The sequence below is a fragment of the Condylura cristata genome, unplaced genomic scaffold (genome assembly GCF_000260355.1).
Source record: "Condylura cristata isolate star-nosed mole 26May11 unplaced genomic scaffold, ConCri1.0 scaffold00006, whole genome shotgun sequence".
NCBI classification, from domain to species: Eukaryota; Metazoa; Chordata; class Mammalia; order Eulipotyphla; family Talpidae; genus Condylura; species Condylura cristata.
In genome coordinates, this window is record NW_004567107.1 from 3,065,425 (window position 1) to 3,075,400 (window position 9,976).

At 64.9% G+C, this 9,976-nt stretch overlaps 1 protein-coding gene across 1 annotated transcript in view; it reads right to left on the minus strand.

Moving 5' to 3' along the window:
* Nucleotides 1–9,976, minus strand: part of ASS1 (argininosuccinate synthase 1) — a 32,882-nt gene that overhangs the window by 15,544 nt on the left and 7,362 nt on the right. The window contains exons 6-9 of the mRNA XM_004677248.2: nucleotides 9,064–9,138; nucleotides 6,312–6,382; nucleotides 5,840–5,870; nucleotides 1,585–1,675 (exon numbers count right to left, since the gene is read on the minus strand). Of these exons, the coding sequence (XP_004677305.1) occupies nucleotides 1,585–1,675; nucleotides 5,840–5,870; nucleotides 6,312–6,382; nucleotides 9,064–9,138 (268 nt within the window). The remainder of the gene's footprint in view (nucleotides 1–1,584; nucleotides 1,676–5,839; nucleotides 5,871–6,311; nucleotides 6,383–9,063; nucleotides 9,139–9,976) is intronic.

Below are 9,976 nucleotides of genomic sequence, written 5' to 3' on the forward strand. Positions count from 1 at the left end.
CTTTCTGAGCGGTGTGAAATGAGCAATAAATGTATTAGGAGCTAACAAGAGAGCTGTAACAGTGACAAAGAAAAGCTGTTCAAAGTTGGCGACTAATCCCCCACCCATCTGCCCGGCTCATTACCATGGAGCGGCGACCGGTGCCAATCAGGCCCCAATCAGGCCTCAATAGCGGCTTTCGAGTCTTTATTAGCCGGCTCCGAGGGCTGCGCTCACGGCGCTGTCAGCCGGCCATTCTTAACCCCCATTTCCAGGGGTTTTATAACTTGGTTGTAAATTGCTATTAAATGTAAGTCTGTCCAATAATGAACCCTAAGCCCCGCTCCCACCCCGCCTCTCCCCGCGCCCTTTCTCGCCCTCCCGGTCCTATTATGGCCCTGGCTGGGGCGGGGGGTGGGGGCGGGGGGCTGGCCCGGAGAGGGGCTGGCATTGTCGGTGCCGCTGCCAGAGAAAGCCTCTTAGCCTTTAAAATAGTTAATAATTAGATTAAAACTTCAAATAAATTAACTAGTGGGTGAATGGGAGTGGATGGGACGGTTCCTCCCGTCTGTTTTTTTCCAGACAGCCCCTGAATCATTAAAATGGAGCAGCTCCCTCTCCGGCTCAGCCCTCGCCAGGGCTGCACCGTTCCCGGAGCCCCGTGTCCGTGCCCTCCGCCGCCCCCGGTCCACACCGCAACCCGGAGACCTGTGGGGGCGGCCTAGGGCTGTGCCCCCCATCTGTTCAGAGCGGGGGGCCAAGGCCCTTAGTGCTAAGCTAACCTTAGGAGCCTCAGACCAAGGGCCCGTGGCCGGTCTGCCAGTGGTGTGACGCCCGAGGGGCACCAGGAGACCCCCAGGCTGTGGGCAGGCGGGGAGAGGCGGCGGGGAGGTGCCACAGGCCTCCTGCTCGGCACTCGTCGGGGCACCAGCACCATCCTTTCTGCGGCCCGTGTTAGGGGCCGGCAGGCCTGAGGCCCCCGGGGCGGGTGTGGGCCCCAGCTCAGTCCCCTCTTGGTCCCTCCAGTGTCCCGTCCTCCAAGACACTGGTTTCTGCAGCCCTGTGGAGAGGCCCCCCCCCTTGGGTACCCTGGGCCTCACTCTGAGCCTGGCCCTGCCAGGCAGGCTGGTGGTGGGCACTCGGGCCAGGCCAGCGAGCACTTGGGGACAGCGAAGATGAGTGGGTCGGGCCACCCGTCCGCCGCCAAGGGGAGGCAGCGCCGAGGCCCTGCTGGAGGGGGTGGTGAGACACCGGACGGCCGACTCGGGACCCAGGGTGCTCTCGGCTGTGGGCGCCAGGGCCCCGTGCCCGAGGCTGCTTCCCATGGGGCCTCCCGCACCACACAACGAAGTCCCTCGGTGCTCTCTGACACCTGCTACAGATGAGGAAGCTCAGGGCGTGCCCAAAGCCCCATGCTGAGCACAAGCCCGGCCGGGAGGTTCTCCCCAGGACCTGGTGCTCACGAATGCTGGCCGGCCAGCAGGGGCGGCTCGGGGGCCCCCGAAGCCCGGCCTGCAGGCGGGTGTCAGAAGCACAGGCTCCAGGCAAGGCGGGGAAAGGGGGTGGTCCCAAGCGTTCCCCTGAGTCCAACAGGTGGGCACCTACCTTTCTTGAACTCAATCTCAAGGAAGTCAGGGCTGTTGGGGGCTTTGGCTGGGTCCTGGGTCTTTGTGTAGAGACCTGGGGGAGCTTGGTTCTGACAAAAAACAGAAAGAAGTTGGAGGAAGGGGTGCCAGGCCAGGTCCTGTGCCCCCTGTCCTCCCACCCCCGCAGAGGTCTGCCCCCTCTCTGGGGTCAGGGGGCTGCAGGCCCCCGGTGCCAGCTGGCACCGTCCAGCAGGCCGCCCCGCCCCCAGCCCGGCACCAGCCCTGCTTGCCAGGGGCCTGGGAAACAAAAGACTCAAGAAAATCAGACAATTTTTCCCCTCAACTTGATCTCATCTTTTTCTTCGACGCCCCCACAGCTGGAGGTAGAATAGCAGGAGAGGAACAAGTCAGGCAGGAAAAGCGCGACTTCGGAGGGGCGAGGCGAGGCGCCTTCTGCGGGCTTCCCTGGCGCGGCGCGGGCACGCACGCTCTCGAGGCGCCGGGAATTGGGGTTTATTCTGCACTGACCGCAAAGCTAATGACTGCGCGTGACCCCAGCAGGTGCTCCTGCGCGCCAAGCCGTCCCCGGGTCCCTGAGGTTAATACTCCGCGGAGGAAAGAGAAGAGCAAAGCAAAAACCCATTTGAAAACGCACCCACCTTTATGTATATTTTTTCTGGGGCGTGCTGGGAAATGGGCCTCGCGTCTGGGTGCAGGGGAGGCCAGCAGCGCTCCCTCCTCCCCCCCCCCCGGGCTGCTGGGAGCCTGGCCACAGGAGGACAGGCCTCTTAGGCCTCCCTCTGGCCCTTCCTGTGGGCGCCCCCGGCCCCACCGTTGGGGTCCATCTGCTGACAACCCGTAGGTCCCCACCAGCATCCGCCCCTCAGCCTGCCTCTGCAGCTCCGTGTGGGCAGAAGGTCAGGCACGGCCACCCCATCGGGACACCAAGGAAGAGGCTGGGGGGGGGCGGGCCGGGATGGCCTGGCGCAGGGCGCAGGACCGTGGGCCCCTCCTCAGCTCCGCGCTGGTTTGGGAGGTGGAAAGTACCCCCAAAGCCAGGGCCCACAGATCTGTGGGGCCCCGAAGCAAGCGATTCTGCTGTCTGGGGCCTCAGTTTCCTCATCTGTACAACGGGGTCAGTGATCCCTTGCAATGCAAGGGTCTGGAGGTCTGTTTCTCCCGGGACCCAGGACACGTGGGGGCAGGAGCGGTGGCACCCCCCGCTGGGGCAGACGTCTGCCGGTGGCCCCGGGAACGCCCTCCAGACCTGCGGTCACTTGGCCTGTCGGCTCTACTTCGGGGGAGCAGCCAGGCCTGAAAGCCCGTACCCCAAGAAACCCCTCAGTCTGCCCCTCCCGTCATGCCTCTGAAGCCTGCGATGGCCTCCGCACCACTGTAGCATGGCCAGCCTCGGGCCCTCCCCTTTTCCATTTGCGGGGTAGGAGCAAGGCCCCGCGTGGAGGCGGCGGGTCCGCCCGATGCCAGGGAGCAGGTGGAAGACTGAGGCTGCAGGGGCAGAGTGGCCAACTCGCAGTGCCAGCTGGCAGCAGCCCTGGGCGCTGGCTCCCTGTCCAGTGCCCTTTCCACCACCCCACGCTGTTTCCCAGCCTCCTCAGTAGCGGGGGGCTACCGCGTGAGGGAGTGGACAGGGGCAGCCAGCATCCTTGGGGGTCACCCCGGGGCTGGCTTCAAAGAAACACCCACGCCCCACACGCACCTCCGGGCACGCAGGCTCCAGGGCGAGCCCCGGCCAAAGGCCAAGTACGCCAGGACTTGGGAACCCCGCTGGGCTTCTGGGCTCTTTTTTAGCACCCAGGACCCCCTGGGCTGGGCCAGCACCGAGGCCTCCACCTGCCTGGCGCCCCAGCCGGCTCCTCTCCCAAGCTCCGCTCAGGGTGGACACACTGGGAGGAGAGCGGAGGTGGAGACCTCGGCCAGCGTCCCACTGGCCGCCCGGCAGGCGGAGGCAGCAGGGACCGCCCGAAGCCCAGGCAGCACCGATTAAATAAAATAACTAAATGGAAATAAAGTGGCATTTGCTTTGCATCCGAGGTGCTGGGCCTGGGCCTTCTCTCTGCTCTCCCTCCCAAAAGCCCAGTTCAAATGACAAATAGTTTGTTGCTGAGTATCAATACTGGCTCTTTACCCTGCCGGCGGGAGGGCTCACTCCCCATGTCATCTGGGGAGGGGGCACGCAGGGAGGGGAGAGGGAAGAAAGAGAGCGGGGTGGGGGCAGCGGCAGCGTCCGAAAGAAAGCTCGAAACAGGGCCAAGAAGGAGAAATTGGAAGCAAATGGCCCATGAACTAAACCATGATGTAGAGGCATGATCAATGCCGCAAATGGTTTATTCATCCATCAGCCGCGGCGGCGGGACTGAATGAACTCTTTCACCGTGGGCCGTATGAAGTTAAAGCAAGTAAATTTCTATCTTTCTTCGCATTAGCTGCCTCATTGCCCTTCAATCAGCCCTCACGGAGGCAGAAAATGGCTCCGCCATCTGCCTGCAAACCCTCCTTTGGGCAGGTCTCGGGGCTTTTTTTGGAGAGGGGGAGGGGGCCTCGGTTCCCTTAAGCCGGCTCCCCAGTTCCTCTGGGGGCCTGCGCTGCGGGGGAGTCTCCCCAGCATAGCGGTGGGACCCCTGGGCCTGGGGCAACTTCCCCCTGGAAGAGCCAGAGATGCCAGGGAGGGTCCGGAGGTTCGTCTGGGCGACGCCCGTCCTGCAGCGGGGCAGGCTGGGGAAGCGGCCGAGCACGGCTCACCCAAGCCCTCCTGATGCCACAGGGGGCGCTATGTTTCTCCACTGTGTGCATGAACCACTGGAGGCTCAGAGAGGTCGGGGACTTGCCCCAGGTTGCACAGCAATAGGGAAGGGAGCCGCGGTTTAGAGCCAGGTGTCCATCTCTGGGGCTATCGCTCTGGCACAATCCTTCCAAAGACGCTCCCTGCAGGTCAAGGGCCGGGGCGGGACCTGGCCTCCCACCCCGCACTCTGCACCCCCTGCAGGGGGCGATCACCCCTCTGCCCCCACCCAGGGCCTGTGCAGTCTGCAGCTGCCGGAGAAGGGGTGAGGGCAGTTTCCAGGACACCCCACCTGGAGGCCACCCTGCGGGGCTCGCATCCCTGCCCAGGCGCTGAGTGACTGGCTAATTAGGGGCGGCTGGCCTGAGTGCAAGGGCCAGCGGAGCATGAACTGGAAGAACCTGTGGCCAGCAGGCAGCAGCCCCATGTGGCCGTCAGCCCCGGGGGGCCAGGGGCCGCTCTCCTGAGTGATGCCCTTGGGGGAGGGGCGGCGGGGGAGCCGCAGAGGCCAGGGCTTGGCTTCTGAGGTGGGGCAAGGCGCCCCCCCTGCCCTGCTCTTTCCTGCCTGCCGCCGCCGGCACCCTGGGGCAGCTCCTTTCTCAGGGCCTCGGTTTCCTCACCCAGAAAATGAAGGTGTGCGCAGCTGAGGTCCAAGGAAACTCAGCCCCGAAGAGGCTGGTCCGAACCAGCCCCCCCAAACGAGCACGGGTTACCCTCATCCACCCAGAGGCCCGGCTCCTTTGGGGTCATTTCTGGGCCCCGGGCAGGGCTTCAGCTCTTCCCACTGCCCCCAAACCACCGGGCAGCCTCCCCTCCCTCTGATCCCCAGGCCCAGCTGTCTGAGTGACCGCTCCCGGCACACTTCTTCCCGGATGTCACAGCAGCCCACCCCACCCCCAAACCAGCGGCTGGGGTATGGGCCCGAGCCAGGGAATGAAACACATTCCCTCAGGGACAAAGAGATTTTTCTCTTCCCAGGATAGAGTTCGCCCTGCCTCCCCCATCTCCCACGGCTGGGCAGGGGGAGAGACAAAGGGAACCCCGGGGAGAGAAACCCTAAACTTCCAACAGGACAGAGGGCCAACCTGGAGGCTGCAGACCGGGATGAGGGCGCTGCCTCGGGGGTGGCGCGTGAACGTTCGGCCTGTGCCACCCCCACCAGGCCACCCCCACGCGGAGGCCTGGGAGCCGGTGGGCACAGGCTGGTGCTCCCACAAGTGTCTCATCTGCCTAATTGCTTCTTTATTGCCGCACAGCCACACTCCCCCGCCCTGAAACATCCCCTTCCCTATTCATCCCGCAGCAATTAGAAAAAGAGCGCCAGGCAAGGGGGGTGGTTCTGGAGCCCAGTGGGGAGGGTGGGGGACACCGGCCAGGCCTCCCGTGAAATCTCAAATTAGTCCACAAGCACACCAGCGCGCTGGCACGGAGCTGTGCCACCGAGGCGGGAGGAGCCGGGCTGACCCGGCCTTACCTTGGGGTTCTCCAGGATGCCGGCCTCGTAGCTGCAGGGAAGAGGGACACGGGAGTCGGCGGGGGGACAGATTCGCCCTGTACCCCCCCCCAACAAAGCCCAGTCTGCCCTCTCCTCTCTGCCAAGGCAACCGCTGCCAGCCCCACCTGGAGCACTCTGGCCCACCAGAGCCGCCCGTGGGGCTGCAGGCTGCAAGGAAGAGCTGGGGCCACCCTCAGCCTCTGCTCCCTCGGCTCGGAGGCCTCCCCACACCCCACTCCCCGTGCCCGCCCGCCGGCGCCTTCTCGTCTTCGAGTTTCATCTCAGACGCGACCCCCTCAGAGCAGCCCTCCTTGAGAGCCCCCCAAGCCACGTGCCCGCACGGCCCCACCCCTGCTCGCAGCCGCCCTTGCCTGGACGAGAGACGGCCTGGCCTGTCTGGGCCCCTCGGCTCGGGGGCGCACCGGCGTCAGGCCCCAGGGCGGGCTCTCACCTGATGTGCATGAGGTTCTCGTCCATGCTCCACGGGCTCTTGGGGGTGACAGGGATGGGGATCCCGTGTTGCTGCAGGCGAAGGTAACACGGGCAGGTGTGAGGCAGCAGAGACGGGCTTGGCCGCCTGCAGACACAAGCGCTGCCCGCTGGGTCGCACCCCAGGGCACCCCGGTCTCCTTCCCCTCTCCCGGGCCACCTGGGGACGGCGTGAGGACCCCACTACCCCCCACGACCGGGACCTTGTGTCTAAGACATTGCAGTGTGGAAGCTGGCCTTGGGGTTTCCTTCCAGAAGCTTCTCTGAGTCCACACTTTGAGTGTGCCAGGCCCTGGGCCGTGGGCCCCCCAGCACCACTTGACCTGCTGAGCTGGGGATGCCGCAGACGCCCCGGCTCCTCTGTGGGCCCTGCGCTGGCCGGGCAGGGGAGGCAGCTCACGGCCTGGCTTGCCAACCAGCGTGGCATTACCTGGGAGCCGGCCTCCCCCGCCCCAGCACAGCCACACACACTCTAGCCCCGAAGGGAAGAGCCCAGCTGAGCCCATCTTCCTCAGGGGCTCTGCTCCAGAACGACCCACTCCATTGTTCGGGGCGGGTGTCCCCACAGAGCGAAGGACCCACCCTCCTGGCTGAGCCGGGAGGGACCCCACCATGCCACGATCTGCTGCCTCTCCGGGGCTCACAGAAGGCAGGGCCTGGGTCCCTTGCGCCAGGAAGACCCCACTCTCTCCCAGCCCTCCTCCCACACCTGGGCACCCCGACCCCAGGGGCCAGCCCCACGGCCCCATCCGGCCCCGGTGTCGGGCCCCGGCTCAGCCCTCACCCCGGAAACTCCCTCAGGAGGCCCGGGCGTCCCTGTCACCACTTTAAACTGCAGAGTCAGTGAGGCTAAAGCCCTTTGGGCTTTTCTGTTTTCAGATGTTACCAGGAGACTTGCTTTATACGGAACAGCCCACGGCCCACTCTGGAATCTGTCTGCTCTGCAAGTTAAACCACATGTTGAGGCGGCTCAGCACTGGGGAGCAGCTTGTCGCCCCGAAGCTGCCCAGACTCAAATCCACACTCTGGCCCTGCGTCTCTGCAGGTAGTCAGCCAGGCGTGACCCTAAGAGGGTCAAGGAGGGGCGCTGGCGCCCCCCTGCTTCGTGGCTACGGGCCGGGGAGACCAGCAGGCCCTGGAGCCTTTGTTTTGGGGGTGGTTTGGAAGCTTCAGCTCCCACTGGAGCTGGGAGAGGAGAAGGCAGGGCGGGGAGGAGGGGGCACAGGAGGCGCCTCTCGCCCCTGTCCTGAGGCCCCCCAAACACACCAGCATGTCTCAGGGCAACTGAGGACAGGCCATCAGGCCAGCCCCGGGGTACAGGGGACCCTGACCTCCTTCCCAGCACCCTACCTTGTGGGACGGCTCTGAAAACCAATTACAGCGACAGCAAGGATGGGGGGTTCCCCTGGATGATGGACTCGGGGGGTTGGTAGGAAGTGAAGCAAAAGCACAATTTTTTTGAGTCTCTCCCGGCCTCGAAAGCGGGGGTTTCTAAAGCCCCATTGATTTTTGTCTCAGCTGAATCAGGTCCTGCCTGGCTCTGAATTCTGGACAAAGCCTTGCTGCTGCTCAGCTATTCTGGTCATTTCCTGGGTGCAGAAACACTGCCTCCCGCCTCAAACACACTCAGATTCCCCAGGCTCAGGCTCAACTCCTGAGGCCAGCCTGGGGTGGGGGGGAGGACGCCCAGGGGCGCGGGGGCGGGACCCAGACTCTCGTTCTCAGCCCAGACTTCCCGTTCTCAGGCTTATTCGGCAGAGACGCACCCCCCAAAACTGGGAAGGAGCCACAACTGCCGGGAAACCGCATTGGCTGGCTGGGGGGGGGTTGACGGAAACGCCGGAACAGAGGGGTCACCCCGGCCCGGCCCCCTCTCAAGCAGGGCCGCTGGCGGAGAATGTTGGCGGGGCGGGGGCTCCAATTCATTATTCTTAAAGATGAAATGCGCTTCATTTTCTGTATCATCAAGGAGATGAAGGGGGGAAGCCTGCCAGCCCAGCTCTCTTAATCGCTCTGCTATTTGACAATTTGTTTGGCAACATATGGGCTTGCTCTTGTAAACTCCCCTCTTAATAATAAAACAACAGATGGTGGTGCGGGCCTTTCCTCCCGGCTCTCCAGGTCTTAATGGGATGCTGGCGGCAGGCAGGGGCCGCTCGGCCGCGCCCCTAGCACGCAGCACCTCTGCGGCAGGGCGCTCACAGCCAGCCCTGGCGGCAGCTATTTAAAAACCTGAGCAATTTTCTGCTGTGTGCACCAGCCTGCTTTCCCCTGTCTGATTGATTGAGGCTGTTTGTCAAGCGCTGCCATCGAGTCGCTAAAAAGAAAGGTGCCCTGGGGAGCCGCTAAGGATCTTGATGCAAAACTTCTAATATGTTTTATTGCAACTTGTACTTCAAAAGGGCTGGCGGGACAAAAATCCCTTTGTCTGCTGCTGCTGCAGGGACATCTAGCCTGCTCCTGGGGACACTCTCGGGGCACAAGGAGCGGCCAGGTAACTGAGAGAGGGGCGGGGGAGGCCCCGCACACCCCCGGCCAGCCGGGCGACGCCTGCGCCAGGCTCACGGGGCGCTGGTGCCCTCGGGCTCTGCCCACGCGGGCACCCCCAGCTGGACAGCCGGACGGGTGCCACCAGGAGCAGGCGGGCCAAGGCTCAGCCCCTCGTGGCCTGGGCGTGGGGGGCAGCGGGCAGGGGCGGGGTGGGGACGGCATACCTTGGCATACTCCATCAGGTCGTTGCGGCCTTGGAAGCGGTTGTAGAACTCGGGCATCCTCCAGGGAGCGATGACCTGGGCGCGGGACCATGGGTCAGGGGAGCCAGCTGCAGAGCTGGGAGCTCTGTTGAGCGGCCCAAGACCCTGCTGGCCCCTTGGGGGTTTCCTGCTGTGTCCCAAGAGAGGCACAGGCCACAGAGCCAGGGAGCCCCCATTTCTGCCACCAGGACCCGAGGGTGTGACCTAGACGGGCCTCAGGTTCTCAGGAGCGCCACCAGCCAGAGGGCGGGGCCCCGGCCCAGGGTGGCTGAGGGAAGGTCCATGCGCTGCTCTGCATGGTGGGCAGGGTTGGTACCTGTGCCCATCCCGCTGCCCGGCTCCCTTCCGCCCAGAGCAGCGAGGGGATGGCCATCATGCCACGGGCCACCAGCAGAGACTAGTCCTGAAGAAGGGGGACCCCGCTCAGCCCCAGGGGCCCCCATGCCAGGCTGCCTCTGCCTGGCATGGCGCACAGGGGTGAGCCGGTGGGCAAGGCCTGGCAGCCCTCTGGCCTCATCCCAGACACCCAGCCTGGGCCCAGCCCCGGGATTTGGCCTCCAGAGACCTGGGAACGGGACCCCGGGGCGGGCCTGGCACCCAGGTGAGCGCGAGGCCACGAGGGCAGCACCGGCGTCATCTGCGGGATGGGTGCTGCCGGGCGCCTCTGGGTGCTCGGGGTTCAAGGCGGCAGGCTGGTGGGGCCGCACCTGCTGCTGAGCCGCTTCCTGGGGGTGTGACTCACCCCCAGGCTGGCGCTGGGCCTGCAGGGCCGCTCGGCCCGCACCTGCCAGCCTGCTGGAGGGCCACGGGTGAGTGCAGGGCCTGGGGTGCGGGCACGGGGTGGGGGTGCTGATGGGGGTGGGGGTTAGGAGGT